The sequence below is a fragment of the Fistularia commersonii genome, chromosome 1 (assembly GCF_037954325.1).
Source record: "Fistularia commersonii isolate RoL2024-O1a breed Wild chromosome 1, RoL_Fcom_v1.0, whole genome shotgun sequence".
Taxonomy (NCBI): domain Eukaryota; kingdom Metazoa; phylum Chordata; class Actinopteri; order Syngnathiformes; family Fistulariidae; genus Fistularia; species Fistularia commersonii.
The window spans coordinates 4014041-4030367 of NC_141284.1; the positions used below are offsets into that span (position 1 = coordinate 4014041).

The 16327-nt window shown below is 41.1% G+C and overlaps 1 protein-coding gene across 2 annotated transcripts in view; it reads right to left on the reverse strand.

Moving 5' to 3' along the window:
• Positions 1-16327, reverse strand: part of mylk4b (myosin light chain kinase family, member 4b) — a 43346-nt gene that overhangs the window by 16575 nt on the left and 10444 nt on the right. The window contains exon 1 of one of the 2 annotated variants that reach the window (XM_086144734.1): positions 13073-13589. The exons of the other annotated variant lie outside the window; for it this stretch is intronic. Coding sequence (XP_086000860.1) covers positions 13073-13207 — 135 coding nt within the window. The 5' untranslated portion in view covers positions 13208-13589. Of the gene's footprint in view, positions 1-13072; positions 13590-16327 lie in introns of those variants that run through there. 2 annotated transcript variants of the gene reach the window in all.

Consider the following 16327-nt stretch of genomic DNA (forward strand, 5'->3'; position numbering starts at 1 on the left):
AACACTGTTATTATATTTGGCCCGCAAAGTCATACCAAATGAGTAGCTGGGCCCGCCGGTATAGTCTACAGTGCATGTATTGCTAATTCTACAAACCCATAAACACCCTCCCCTCTGTGTACAGTAGCGACCTTATGCTAATACTAGCACCCTGCTACTTAGGCATTTTGCATGTGTGCAATATTAAGTTATATACTGTATAGTATCAAGCTATGCTTGTTCCATATTTAGTTTTTAAGCAAAACTTGTTCATTGTGATGTCTGGAGGAAGTTTTTTTCAATAAATATCAATGTTGGCCCACAACTTTGTCCCAGTTTTGAATTTTGGCCCACTGTGTATTTGAGTTTGACACCCCGGTGTCGACGAAAGTGTTTTGTTCCGGCCTCATGATTCTTCATGCTGCCCTTGATGCCGCTAAGTTAGGTCACATGCAGACAAGAGAGGGGTTTGTATGATTGGGTCTTGTCTACAAAGCGGCGCATTTTCTTATTAGGCACTGTAGGAACTTTTTTACAGTTCTTGGGACCTTTTCGGGAACTAGGCCGTATCTTCGGTTTGTTTTTGAGTGTGGCGCTTCAGGTGCAGGTCACACCAGTTCCTCCTGCGATCCCTTCCAGGCCGTGGCAATGCAAAGCTAAAACCAAATTTGAGCTTGACAGTTATTGGAAGCTTTCTGTCCAAAAGCAGTTATTGTTTCCTCCTTGAAGGGCGTCTCCGAGCCGATGTCGCTGACTGCTTACTCATAAGGGAAATATTCGGTTGCTTCAAAACATTTAGTGTCTGAAAAAGTGAAAACGTGCCCTCAGATAAATCAAGTATTCAAAGTGAAAAATAGAATTTAAAACTGGAGGTCGCAATAATCATGTGGATGGTTCTGCCATTTCGTAGGCCAACCCTTGGCCCGCCAATTGTAATAATTTCATTTTCCCCTCCAAGAAATAAAATGCTTTCGATGAAAACTCTCCAATTTTCCTTCAGCTTATTAATCATGGCAAAGGTTTCGTGATCCTCCTCTCCGACACACCTTTCCGAAAGCCCGGTCAAAATACGAAGTAACACCCAACGACATCTGGATTTTGACTGAAAACATGTTTAATTGCCCTCGCTGTCGTCGAGGGCATTTATCGGCTCTATCTGAGATCGGCAGCGATGAGAACACGACACCCGGGCGTGCACGCTAATTTCTGACCCGTTTCCATTCTCCGAGACCGATTTCTTCCACAAAGTCCAGCCTTCAGCGTTCCAGCTCCGCTCGAAAATCGTTTCGGCTAGACTTGAGTTTCAAACGGGGGGACTGCAAAAGACATAAAAACTGAAACCGCTGTAACAGAAGGAGTCAAAGCTGCTCTCTGATGGGATGAATGAAGCTGCCAAACCAGAGAACTGAGCCTTTAAGGAGAGAAAATTGCCCCAGAAGTGTGAAAACCCAAGGCTGCTGACACTCCTACTGACCTGCACAACAAGCGTTTCTTCTCTCACCGTAATGAGTCAAATATCATCAGCCGCTGTTGGGCGGCGGTGCGTTTTAAGCGTTTAATAAAGGAATTTGAACGCAATATTCTTTCGATATTGTGGAGAGAAATAATGGAAGCATCACAACACTGCTGTTATCTTCAGTTATGTGACACACAGCCGACATGCACAACAGCCCGGACGATCGGCTAACTACAAAATCATGCTAACCTTGTGGTGAATGGTCTCACCAGGGAGAAACTTGGGAGTTCTAGGAATCTAACCGCCAACCTGTACCAACTGAGCCACAGCCACTGTGCTAACGACAACTAATGCTAAGTTCTAAGCTAACCACGGCTGAATGTCATCAACAGCTACTACTGAATGAAGCTCAATGTATTAGCTTGCGAGACTAAATGTCTGACACAAAGCTAAAGCAATAGCATTTCATAACAAAGCTAATTCCAAAGCTCTCAATTACAATAATAAACCAAATAAACTGGTTCTAAACAGCACTATATGTCTTTATGCTATGCTAACGTCTTTGTGATCTTTACATTTCTGCCACGCAGCTTGCACAAACAAGACCAGTGTCTTAGCTAACAAGAGGATCACGCTAACACAAACCGAAGCTTACTGTCATCAGTATGTGAAGTCCGTGTTTTTTTTACTGTAATTACAGGTACAAAATATTTTTTTCATGAAAGCTATTTGTGATAGAGATCAATAAACTCTGACACCATGTCGCTAACATTCTCTGAAGTTGAAAGCTTTAGCAAGCTACTGTAGCATGTTTATCGCACAGACAGAAGCCGGGGGTCTCGGCTAACTATAGTAGCATGCTAAGACACTGCTAACGCCGATGCCAGGGGAAACCAAAGCAGCTGTCAATGTGGGAATGTGAATAAGAGGTGACGTTCTAAGGTGCATTAATCCACATCGCCCCATTAGCTCTCTGAGACCGCTGTTGCCATGGTGAAATCTGATGTCTTCTTTCAGCTCGTACATCTAAGCTATCATGGTTGCGTTTTGTATCGCTCCCTGTTTACCCCCCCAGCGGGACTGGTTTTCAGGGTGCGGCGGCTCCGTCTTAGCGCGGTGCGTGTGTGTGTTTAATGGTCGGGCAAAGGTGTTGAGGTCAGCGGGGGGGGTTTAACTGTACCCTGCTGGTCAATCTCTAAAGTCTCAATTCAGAAAAGGTCACGTGGTAAGAAGAGAGCCGGCGGGCCCCGGCGCCCTGAGCACAGATAGGGTTACCCCGCAAAAGCTGCAGACAGAACTCGCCGTTTCATTTCACCACAGACGGCCGCGTAATCCAATATCGCCCGCCGCAAGCTTTAGCCTGGAGACACAATGAGGGAGAGTGCAACACAAAACAAACACGCGACTTGTGATTGTGTGCGCCGCAATCAGCACAGGTCACTTTTAACAAAAACTCGATGTTTAATGTACTTTTTATTGTATTAGCTTTCATTCCCGGGAGATATTTTTGCTGTGATAAAAATTCACGGTCGTTCGAATCTTTGTTTTCGCGTTAGAAGGTCGTTTTTAGATTCGACCCTTTCTGTGTGGCCTCATTCCTCGAACCTCTGGATATCTTTGCAATCGGAGAGCGGATTAGAGGAAACGCTGGCCGGCAGACAGGAGTTCAGCGATACTTTCCTGAGTGGGGTTTAGGGCTGCGTCCAGGGTTCGGGGTCCCCGGAGAGGCCCTGCGAACCATCTGGGATCCTCCAAACCCCCCCATTAGGGACCCATCGTTCCACCGTCGTAACTCACAGCCGCACCGAGAGCAAAAATAATCCCTTGGGAATGCTATGACCAAAGGGGTTTCACCTGCACGTGGGGTTTATTTCTATTTTCTGTTCTTTTTTTTTTTTCTGGATTTTCTATCTGTCCGCCACAAACAGCTGTGTTCAAAACAAAATCAATTCCTCCTCGTAGAAATCACTTAATGTCAGTAAGACCTGACCTTCAGATTAACAGTCAGAAAAACGCTCTCAGAAAGAAAGACATTTAATTTGAGACAGACATTGATCCAACTCAACGTGTCAACTGTTAATCAAAAATATAATTCATATGAGAAAAATGTAAGAAAATCAGAAAATTTGATAATTAAAAATAATAATAATAATGATAATAATAATAATAATAACTATACTAACAATAACAGCAACAACAATAATAATAATAATAATAATAATAACAATAGAAAATGAAAATGGGTTAATGGGTTGAAGTCAAGGTTGGAGATTAAAAAAAAAAAGTTTGTTTTTAAGTTCACTTCAACTTAACTTAGCGGCCAATCATCTAGCGAACTGATTGGCAGGATCTGAGTCGAACAGTTGCCATCAGACGCCCTGACAGCCGAGGTCACAGCCTCAAATTCCAACTGCGTAACAACGTCTGAGCAACGTCGGTGTCTAGAGACGACAAAACGATCATATCTTTGATCGATAGAGAATCTATCAGTACAGTTTCCCTGTCCGGAATGCTGATTGTTGATTTACAGATAGATCAGGCTTCGGCAGAACAAAGTGTCAATCGATCCTCAAATAATGTAAAGAAACCACTCAGCATTTTATCTCCAGGCTCTGATTCATGAAGCAATAAAACCCCGATACCAGAAAGAGAGAGCAACTCAGAGCGCGATGATTTATTATTCCCGATGAATATCTTAAGTGCTTTTTTGAGGAGAATGGCGGCCGGCTGGGGGCAGGACAATGGAAAGTTGGGAACACTATCTGCCGGGCTACACCTGCTGCGGCACTCTCTTTGCACTCCCACATTTACACACACACACACACATATACACACACACACACACACAGTCGCCCGATGACAAGTCTGTACTTTCACAGTTCAGCTGCCTTGATAACGTCCACGCAGCTCCACCGTGACCTCGGACGGACGCGTCAAATAAAATTCCTTTAAAGGCCCGGAGCTGCTGTGCGTTGCTACTGATGGTGTGTTGTGTGCGCACATGTTTGTTTGTGTGTATTTAAACATGTGTGAGCTCGCAAGTGTTTTTTTTTTTTTTTGTCCACGGCCTCTTTGTATGTTATATAAGTTACTCGAGCACGCGCGTGGACTTTTAAAATAGACCCGACGACAAAACAACTTCCCCCAGTTGTCGAGTTCGCTTGCTAGCCACCGACGTTATGTAACACGACAACAACTGGGCCGGTTCGAAAGAGGATTCTGGATAAATGGTGACCTCCGACCCTGCTGTATAGCGTGGAATCCCACTGTGTGTCTCACACACACACACACACATGCTGGCAGCGGATACTGTGCCTTCCATCTATTTATGTCACGTCCTGGTATTTTGATTGTTTTTGACTCGATAAAGATGGACTGTAATTTGGAAAATGTTGTCATCGTTCGGACATTAATATCAAACACACCGCATTTACCGTCTGAATTATTCACATAAACATACAGGTTGTTACACACAGAAGCTCATGTGTTGGTTGTGTGTCTGTAAATCATCTGGATCACTTTAAAAAAATAAATTTAAGTGGTTCAGCTGTTGAGTGACGGGAGAAAATTTGATGTGTTCCCATTGACTTCTACCAGGTGGGGGAAAAGATCTACAGACGCCAGAACTTCTCTCATGTGTGTCAGTAAAGTTTTGAGCAGGGGGTTTAAAATACATAAAATAAAATGCTAATAAATGAAAGGGACGATTTTCCTCTATTAATTGATACATTTTCATTTTGATTTGTTGTCTGTCAAAATTATTCTTGCATTCAGTTTTTCTGTCATCCGTGCTTCCTTTCCCAACTTTTACTGCTAGTTGTAACTTTTGCAAATGTTTATACTGTTTATATATTGTCATATTGTTTAGGTGCAACTTGTTAAACACAACTTATCAGTTGTGTAAAATTATCTGAGTTGTAATTCATGCTTAATCCACTAGATGGTGGCAGTAGGCAGCTGTTCATACACTAAATATTTCCACCCAAAACTCTTCTATCACTGAGAGGCTGCTTCTTAATTATTCGTCTTACATTGGGTGTAATGAGATTTTTTGACAATCTACACTGTATCTGTGTGTTACTTTAGGTTAGCAGAGTCTTCACATATACAGAGGGGATAAATGAAATTATGAAGTAACAGAATTTTTTAAACCTTCATATATTTTTTTTACCAAATATTGTCAAAGTAATAACAAGTGTTGAAATTATTTGCGTGATTTTTTTTTCATTTTTCAAAACAATATTTTCTTATCCGTCCATGTTGTTTACGGGTTTCAGTGAGCTCCCTCTATAAGCCTTGAGGTCAGTGGCTTTCTATGACATGAGGTCACTTCCTGTGAATCTAATATTCAATCAATATTGATTCATATACAATAAAAGAAAACATTTATCAGTTATTAACTAATTAATTGATCAAAATGACTTATCAAAAACTACTCACGAGTCGGTTTGAAAATAAGATCATCCAAATAAACAGACAGTAGACAATGCAAAAAGCCTCACCCATTTACCGCCCCTGATTTCCCCAGATGTTCCAGACATGGTGACAGACCATAAAGGCATCAGTAGTCAAAATGTCAGCTTAGCTACGACTTGACATGGCGGTAAATTCACTTCTGCTTCGTTTCATCTGGTGCCCGTGACTCATAATATTATGATATTGGGCAGACAAGTATTTTGATGCGAACGCGTGGCCGTCCTGTCATCCCTCAGACCTGCCTGGTCCCTTTTCTGGTCACTTCCTGTTTTTTTCCTGCAGAATTCCAGGGGTTTTTCCCCGTCATTTGCCGCAGAGTTTCATTTTTTATTGCTGAATTTTATAGTAATTTTTGAGCCTTATTCTATTTTTTTCCTCCTTTTGTAGTCAATGTTTTCATTAATTTCTGGCTGAAATTGATGTAATTTCTTGCTGATTTGAAGGTAGTACATATATACATGTTTGTATGCGTGTATTTTTGTTTTTTTTTTTGTTTTATATTGTATTTCTTTGTTACTTTTTTCAATATAATTATTATTAATTATGTTGTTGTTGTTGTTGTTGGCTAGCATTTAATCCTGGTAGTTTAGTAAGACGTTAAAGAACAGAAGTAACTTCAGGAAAGAGGTATAAAGGTTATCAATGGACAATAAGCAATGCAATTTTCTACATTACCATAAAAAGTTGTGGAAAGATAAAACAAAGGGCTTCTTTTAATGAAAGTGAAATCTTTCTGCATGGTGGTTGTTTTTGGATAATACTACAAAGAAAAGATTAAATAAATAAAAATTAAAGTAGGCTGTGCGATGTAGAGGAAAAGCTCTAACAACATTTCGCCTCATAAATCACTTGAAAAATGATTATCTTTCAGGAAAATTATTCACGTCCAGCTGTCATTTTTCGCAAATTTCAAAGCAGCCGATTATGCGATTTAAAAAAATATTTTTTAATTCATCATCTCTATGCTACGCATTCACAATTCCTTGGATCTGCAGTTCAATGCTGTGACCACGAGGAGGTCCAGCGAGCCTCCTCAACGCACCCTGTCTTACGTAACCTATTTTAAAGTGCATTTAAAATAGCTGCGCTTCCACATGCAGCCTGTTTGACTAAACTGACCAACGCTGACCTGCGGCTTGCAACGACTCGGCCGGACGAAAAACACCTGCAGCCGTGAATGAGTTTGTTCAATGTCAAAAAGAAGAAGAAGAAGACTTCGGCGAAATTTGAGCGCCGCGTTTAACCCGTCATGGATGAACCATGAGCAGAAAGCAGAAACCGAGCAGCGCCAGGGGAGCAGTTTGGGGTTCAGTGTCTTGCTCAGCACGCTTGTCAGGCTACGCCCTGCGCTCAAAAACGCACCGTAATCACTAATGAGCGCTTAATAACATCGCCGTGTGCACAACGGGCGCAATGAATTAGCTTAACTGCAGCGCCGTTCACACGTCACCTCGGGACGTTTAGCTGAAGTACATTAACGCCGCATTTTGAGAGATTTCGCCGCGTGTAAAATTCCTCTTCCCCGGAGGATTTATTCACTTGGGGAATGCTGCTTCACCTCAGGGCCAAGTATTTGCGGCAGCGCTGACAGGTGCGTTTGACTGAATGACTTGGCTCAATTTAGTATTCGCTGCTTCACCTGCGTGTTTGGCTGCGAGGCTCGGTTTCAGCCCCATGCCCCCTCTTGGGGTCTTCCTTTACATAGATATGCAACTCTGGGTTTATAAACCGGGGCTGCTCCTGCATTGCTTCTGTCGCCAGAAATACGGTTGCGACGTTGCCGTCAGAGGAATCGATTTGTCGGATTTGCGACTCCGGAGATCGTAAGCTCAGCTACGCTCGACGCATAAACTAGAATACTTCATGAGCGTGAAACTTTATCCAGAAAAAGGGAAGCGACGCATCAGATGTGAGATGTAGCTAGTGTTTCGGTCGGCTTGCTAAAGCTAACAGCTAATATAAACATCACCGGTTGTTACAGACAAAGGTTTGCGCTGTCACACTCCTGACAGTTACTACAGCTTCATCAACAACTGAGGAAAAGTTGCTGTGTTCTACACAGCAGGAACAACAACAAATATATGTGTGTGTGTGTGTGTGTGTGTGTGTGTCAGGGGGGATTTACTGTGAGACAAATGCAGTGAAAAACAAAGAAGGTTTCGCTTGGAAACGTAGTGGAGCGAAAGCACAAAGCAGGACTAAACGATAGTCATCGGGTGTAAGTACTAAAAGTTGATGCTTATTTACAGTGCTTGGGTAAACGTAGTCCACAAGCCTCTAAACATATGTGTGTGTGTGTGTGTGTGTGTTGGGGGGGGCTGTTACAGGTCGGCAATGCATCAACGCTGTGTCTGTAATGAGTTATGCAAACCTCTGAAAGTGGACACCAGCCGGGAGCCCAGAGGAGTTAAAGTGAAAACAACACATTCCTCCTGGCAAAGAAGCGCAGGGCAACACCCACGCATACGCAGGACACTGAAGGATTAAAATTGTTGTTTTTTTAAGCCCCATACACTTTGTTTCATATCACACATGCAGCCTGTGACTAATTTGCTTGACAAACACACTCAGCAGCTGATCTGAAAGTGTGGGATTTTTTTTTCTTCTCAAAAAAAAAAAATCTATTAAAAATCATGTGTAATTGTAAATATAGTGATTTATACAGGTTTTTAAAAAAAAAGGTCCAAAGAACAACAGATTCCCAAAAATTTAAAAATATAAGTGGTTGACAACTATGTCTATTGGTAAAAGGGTATGTGCGCAACAAACATGTCTCCTGTACAGTTCAGCCTAGGAATAAATATATAGAAAAAATGAGATGAAAAAAAAAAAAAAAAAAATACAGACAAAATGGGAAGGATAAGAATAATGTGACAATTTAGACGTGTATATATAGGTGTATGTGTGTATACTGTATCCTCATCATTGGGGCACTTTGGATTAATTTTGATAAAATCATAATTGCTGCCAATTCATTATCAATTATGTATTTTTAAAATGTCCCCATGGTGGGACAATAAAAGACGCATTTTATTCTATTTTTCCTTTTGGGGGGACAAAATAGAATTAAAAATATACGTATATATACATACATACAGACATATGTGTGTGTGTGTGTGTGTGTGTGTGTGTGTATATGTATATATACATATATACACATACATACAGTATATGTATATACAATATATACACTGCTCAAAAAAATAAAGGGAACACTTAAAAAACACATCCTAGATCTAAATTAATGAAATATTCTGATGAAATACTTTGCTCTTTACGCAGTTGAATGTGCTGACAACAAAATCACACAAAAATGATCAATGGAAATCAAATGTATCAACCCATGGAGGTCTGGATTAGGAATCACACTCAAAATTAAAGTATAAAAACAAACTCCAGGCTGATCCAACTTTGATGTAATGTCCTTAAAACAAGTCAAAATGAATCTGTGTTGCTTCCTGAGTGGACACTATGATTTCACAGAAGTGTGATTGACTCGGAGTTACATTGTGTTGTTCAAGTGTTCCCTTTATTTTTTTGAGCAGTATATATACACAATATATATGTATAAGCTCTCTCTCACACTCACAACTTGGGGTCTATTTTTTTTTTAAATCAAGAACAGATAGGGTGTCAAGATTGCAAGAGAAAAAAAATTCGACCCACCGTACCAGTCACACCATATTTACTAACCAAATTGTTCTAGCTTGTTTTGGTAATCAAACAAATATCCATGTTAATGCGACCTCATCCAGCGGGCCGCTGACACAGACTAACTTGTTTACATTATCCGAGTCCCCGACATTCCATGAGGATTTGGGGCAAGCCGGGCGCTACGGTTGCCAAAAGTCTTTGCAGAGGAATTCCCAAATAATGTACGGTTGGCATCGGTGAGAAGAAGAAAGCCTTTTATTTAGTCGCATTCAGTTATGCAGACGGCAAAACATCAGCGTAATTTGACGACTGTGTTTAACCCATCATGCATGAGCAGCAGGCAGCCACTTAGCAACGCCAGGGGAGCAGTTAGGCGCTAAGTGTTTTGCTCAACAACACTTTGACAGGCTAAAAAAGCTGGGGAATCGAACCAGGGGACGCTCGATTCCAAGGTGACCGCCTGAGCTAACAACGCTCCCCGACTTTGAGCGCCGAGTGATTCGGTGAAAGGAAAACTCCTTCCTGCAGAGTGTGCAAACTACTATGTATAAAAATATGCAACTGCTAAACAAGATATTACCGTAATTTCCGGACGATAAGCCGCGACTTTTTTCACGTAAACAACGATGCGGCTAATATATGGACTTTTTTGGGTGGGGGACGCTAATGACCTTCACGTCGCTAAAACGTTTATCCTCGTCACATTGGACCGATGAAATGACCGGGAAACACCGAAGAAGACGACTTTGACGGTTTTCGTGCACAGGAGGAAGCCCGAGATAGCGATCGGCTCGCCGGTGCGGCTTATATTGAGGTTCGCTCGATAGTCCGGAAATTACGGTACTTAAATCCAGCTGGGAAATGCTTTGAAAAGCAGAAAACATCCTGAAAATCAGTAAATGGTTTCCAGATATTTTAAAAAAAAATCCTAATCTAAGGTCCAGAATATTATCAAATTTATTGTGAAAAACAGCAAACACACAAAAAAAAGTATTTGAAATTTGCAAGAGGCTGAACAGAACTATGGACACATACAGGCATATATAGATATATAAAAATACTTCTTAAAGGGAAACAAAATTGGCAGGAAATCATTTTTAATAACCAGTAATGCACCGATAGTTGGCATGAAATTCCTGTTAATGAGCTTGGCCATGAACTTGGGAGGCAAAAACAAGGTTACAGCACTAATTTCATCAAGTCGGTTCTATTTTATTACATATTTGTAATTATTTATTACATATATATTGTATTATATTTATTACATATTTGTGCTCATTTCTTACATTTCATACAATTCATCTTTAGATTTTAGATTTCTATTTCAGTGCATGTGTACAGGACTGTCTCAGAAAATTAGAATATTGTGATAAAGTTCTTTATCTTCTGTAATGCAATTAAAAAAACAAAACTACTTTTACATGATATTCTAATATTTTGAGATAGGATTTTTGAGTTTTCTTAAGGTGTAAGCCATAATCAGCAATATTAAAATAATAAAAGGCTTGTAATATTTCAGTTGATTAGTAATGAATCCAGAATGTATGACATTTTTGTTTTTTAATTGCATTACAGAAGATAAAGAACTTTATCACAATATTCTAATTTTCTGAGACAGTCCTGTATGCTTACTTACATCCCATTGATCGGTTGTCCAGCCACAAAAAACATATTGTACTTGACTGAAACATTGTTTATGGATTTATTTGTCGCCAAAATACAGAAAGGAATTAAAGATAACCTTAATCATTTGGTGTTTTTGGTGCTCTTTCTCTTCTTGCCAGCACTTGTACTCAGTATTTCCTTCACTAAATCAGCAAAAGTACAGAAATTTCCGGACTATTGAGCGCACCTGAATATAAGCCGCACCGGCTAAAAATAAATATATGCATACATATATAGGCTGTACTTGTCTGTAAGCCGAAGTTGTTACACAAAACGTTTTTTTTTTAAATCAAATACGTACTGGATTTTTTTTTTTAATATGACAAACTAATAAGTCAATTCATAGTACATTATTCCTTATAAAATGTAATCACATATTCTATCCCGTTACTTAATTTCCTCCTTTCTTCGCTCCTTTATCGGGTTCCTGTTTTCTCGTTTTCATCATAAATACATAAAAATTTGAATTTATTTCACGTTTCCGCTCCATAAAGCACTCATCAGCCCGGCTCATCTCAAGTAACAGCGGGAAGCGTCCCCCCCTTTGTTTTTATCTCGTTTTACAGACTCAAAACCTCAAACTGCCCCTGAGGGGATGCAGGAATCCCGCAGCGATAAACCCCGGTCAAATAAAATGATAATGGAGCCTCACTGACAGGCCGAAAAGCCCAACGACGCTCTCACACTTTACGAGGACCCCATTACATTCGGATTATCCGGATGTATTAAACTGGTTTATATGGGACGGGGTTTGTGCGGCAGGATGGAATGTAGATGTCACCGCTGGTGACAAGTGTATGTGTGTGTATGTGTGTGTGTGCTGAAATGACGCTGTGTTTTCCACTGTGAGTCCCGTGCTCAGTACATCAGCTGTGGACTCTAGCTGTGTCACTCAAGAGGAACTCGGCCTGTCAGTTTCACTGCCTGCTTGCTTCCAAACAGGGGACGGTGATTTAAATCTATCACACTAGAGTCCCACACACACACACACACACACACACACACACACACACACGCACACGCACACGCACACGCACAGTCATCCATTTCTACAACGATTATCCTGTGCACAGGTTGGATGTTGGGTGTTGGATCCAACTTAAAGTTTCTTTGCTCCAAGTAGCAGGGCTTAATTGTGGACAGGTTCATCACAGGTTCACATCTTCAAATCTTAAACATTCTGGTTGTGCAGACATGGTTGGCGAACGACGGGATGAAAACAGAATAAAACCGAAAAGCGGGAACACAAGAGAGGCTCGGTAAACATACACATCCCCTAATTGTTTTGACAGAGACTCCTGATGGACCTTAAACCGAAAAAAAGAGAAGAAAAAAAACATCTTAAAGATGAAAACTGACAAAAGCAGAACAACGTCCAAAGCGTCTATATTGTCGATTTCTAAATGCTAGAAATTCAAAGACATTCCTGAAAAATCATCTAAATCTATATATCTATACATCTACGTGGATATGTAGATATACAGATATGCAGGTAATAGCCAAAAAGTCATTAATAAACTACAATAAATAAATTTTAAAAAATGACGACAAAGTAAAAAAAAAATACAAGTGTAGGAATTAGAAAAAAAGCCTCCCGATTTTTTTCTATTTTCCACAACATGCTGATGTGTAGCAAAAAAAAAAAAAACAAACCCATTAATCACCAGTAGCATCCCTTTCCTAATCTCCTCATCACCTCACACCCCCTAACAAGTTTTCTGTTGGATTATCGCCGTGAAAAACGATCCGACAGCGAAGCCCGTCACTTTCCGCTTCCTGCCCGTGTCGGCCCACGCGCTCAGGCGCGTTTTAACCCGTCTCCCCGTCCCGCGACCTGTTTACCTGGGCGTCCGACGGCGCCGCCTTCCTCTTCCTCCTCACCGAGAATAATTTCCACAGCCGCCCCCACAGGAAGGTGGCCACCAGACACACGCTGCCCAGTATCCAAACATCCCTGTCTCTCAGAAGGTTCTCCATGATGGGACGCCGGCCCGGCCAGTCGGACCGCCCGGCAAAAACGGCCGCACCTGCTCCGGCTAATCACAGCTATCTGCACATTTGCTCCCGGCGTCCCGCTCGCCGAGCGCCGGCTGAAGCTGGCGGATGTTTGCGAGCGAGCCTGCGCGCCCTGCCGAAGCGCCGGGCCTCCTCCGGGCCTCCCACTGCTCCCCGGACCTTAAAAAAGAGAAGGACGTGCCGTCTCTTGAGACGAAAGCGGGACAGGTGGTGTCGAGTTCAGGGGTGTCGTTGCTGTGTGCAGAATCAGATGCCTGCCTGCCGCTCTGGCTGGCATATCAGCCGGACCCACGCGGTATCCCTTAACTTCAGACGCAGCACTTCCTGCATGCCTGCGCGCGCCACGCTATATTCGCCGGACGGACGCTCGCGGCCGCAGGCGCACGAGCATGCGCGGCTGTAAACAAACCCCTGGCGTCGGAGCGCTGAAGCTGTATCGATCACACCGTATGTCGGGGGCAAAACCTGACGGTCGGGCGCGTGCGGTAGAAAATGACAGTTTTCTGATGTAAGGACTTTGAAATACAGATTTATAGTTTGTTCGGCATCAAAACGAGAAAGTCAGTGGTTGAGGGTTTTATTTATTACACTGCTCTCTGTGTTTCGTGTGTGCATATATGTGTGTGTGTGTGCGTATGTGTTTACACAGTGAACAGAAATGTAAGTAATGATATCTGAAAAGTAACTACTAACTAGGGGTAGAAGGGCATAAGATAAATAACGGATTGCAGGTTATCCAATTTCTTTCTAGTTGTGTGTGTGAATGTGTGTGTGTGAATGTGTGTGTGTGTGTGTGTGTGTGTGTGTGTGTGTTTATACAGTGAACAGAAATGTAAGTAACTGATATCTGAAAAATAACTACTAACTAGGGGTAGAAGGACATAAGATAAATAACGGATTGCAGGTTATCTAACTTCTTTCTAGTTGTGTGTGTGAACGTGTGTTTGTATGTAGTGTGTGCACGGTTTACCTTTGTGTCTATACACACACGTGTGTGTCTTACTTACTCTGATTATACTCGACTGTCATTGTCAAGAAGTCAAATAGGAAGAGTGCGTGGTCGTGTCGAAACTATCGAGTTGATTAATATATGAAGATTTACATACACACACACACATGCACGAATACACACACACACACACACACCTAAATATACATACGTGGGCTGACAAAACCCAGGTCGCGCCTCGATTCCGGCAGTCGTTTAACGATGAATGAAAAACAATATCTATCAATACATTTTAGCTTTGCGTGTTTTGCCAAGTTCTCTGTGACGCGGGGCAGCGAGCGGCACTTTACAAGTGGTAACAGGTGTTGGGGGGTCACGGGGCGGGGCGGCGTGGGGGGGCCAAGGGGGGGTCAAGGTTCCCGAGAGTGACAGAATGGGGACCCTGAGATAAAGAAATAAAAATAAAAACCCAGAGGAGAACCTGAGGGATCAGATCATCAGCCGTCCGCCCGGTTACGGTGACAAATCGAGAGCCAGGATGAGGCGGTCAGGACGGGTTCGAGGGGTGATGAAGATTCGGCGGATCATTTTTCTTGACAATTGGAGGTGTATAACCTGACAAGCCATCAATGTTCTTAACCCTAACGCTGAAAAATATCTTGTTATATTGGATTTAACAAACATCAATAATGCTCCTGTTCTTTCCTGGTCACTATGGATTTTGCAGCGATCTTCAGGAACCATTTTGGGCTAATGTCATGGTTATTTTTACTGCTTTATTTATTTACTTTTCTTTTAATAAATTTAGATTGTTTCTCATCATTTTATGAATACGTTTTAAAACAGTTCTGTCTAATACTTGGACCGCTCTTGACTGTCCTGGTTGTTTGGGATTTTTCAAGATTTCTATAATATTTTATTACTTTTTTTGTTGGTAAGTTTTACATTTTAAACCTTTATTTCAAGGTATTTTCTTAAACGAGAGACATTTTTTTGATTTTTTACCCTTGATTTGTGTAATTGTCAAATTGTTTTGACATGCTCAGAATGATTAATTTAAACTGAATAATAGACCGGTTTCTCTGCATGATTTAGAAAACAGTTAAATGAACATACCAGAAGTGAAATTACACAAATTTTGATTGCAACGGTAAGTCCTAAAGTCTGACAATGCAAAGTAAGATATCAAACTTGTCAAGGTAAATATATAACAAAACATTGTTATGTCATGTTTATTTTTAATTTTTTTGGAAAGTCAAGGGCAGGTTTAACATCCCGAGAACTCTGTCATTCTAAAACCACATTAAAAAGTAATTATTTTCAACTAAAGGACAAATTCAAGGGTTGATTCTGGTGTTATGGTCATCAATTTGTTTTGCTGAATTTATTTTAGCTTTTATATATTTATTTTGTCTTTTGTATTTTATATATCTCTTTTCCCATCAATGTTGTCGCATGTTATTAAAAATATTATACTGGAAAAAAAAGAAGTCATATTAAAGAGTAAAAAGACAGTAGCAGGTAAAATTTGGGAGTTTTACATAAAAATAGCCAACATAAAAATAACATAAAGTTGTTCTGTAAAAAAAAAAAAAAAAAACAGAACAAAACAGAAGCGCGCACACACACACAAAAAACACACAACACACACATACACATAAAGAAACAAACAAAAAATTCAATGTAATTTAAAAGTAAACCAGTGACTGTTGCTCCAGTCTCACCAGAATGACACCCCCCTCCAGTATTGGTTTTCAGCGCCGGGCTGCCATCATCTGTGAGTCCTTGACTGGCAGCCAAATATTTGGTGTGTTTTAATGTGTGTGTGACAGACCATGAGTTGAGCAGGGTCACACAGGCCGTAAAAGAATAAATAAATGAAATCACTGAAGGCCTCTATCACCCTCTGGTGGCAGTTCCACCGCCGGCTGCTGCTGAAAAAAAACCCTGATGGGACTCTGGAACTTCAAGTCAAACATCAAACTTTTCTGATTTTCTGTTTTCAGATAATAAAGCAGATCTGAGTTTGCTGTGAACAGAAATCGGACTTGGTTTTTTTTTAGAAAAAAAAAAGTTCAATTACTGGTATTTTCCGAGCCACAAGAGAGCGCTGTCTGCGAGCGGCTAAAATC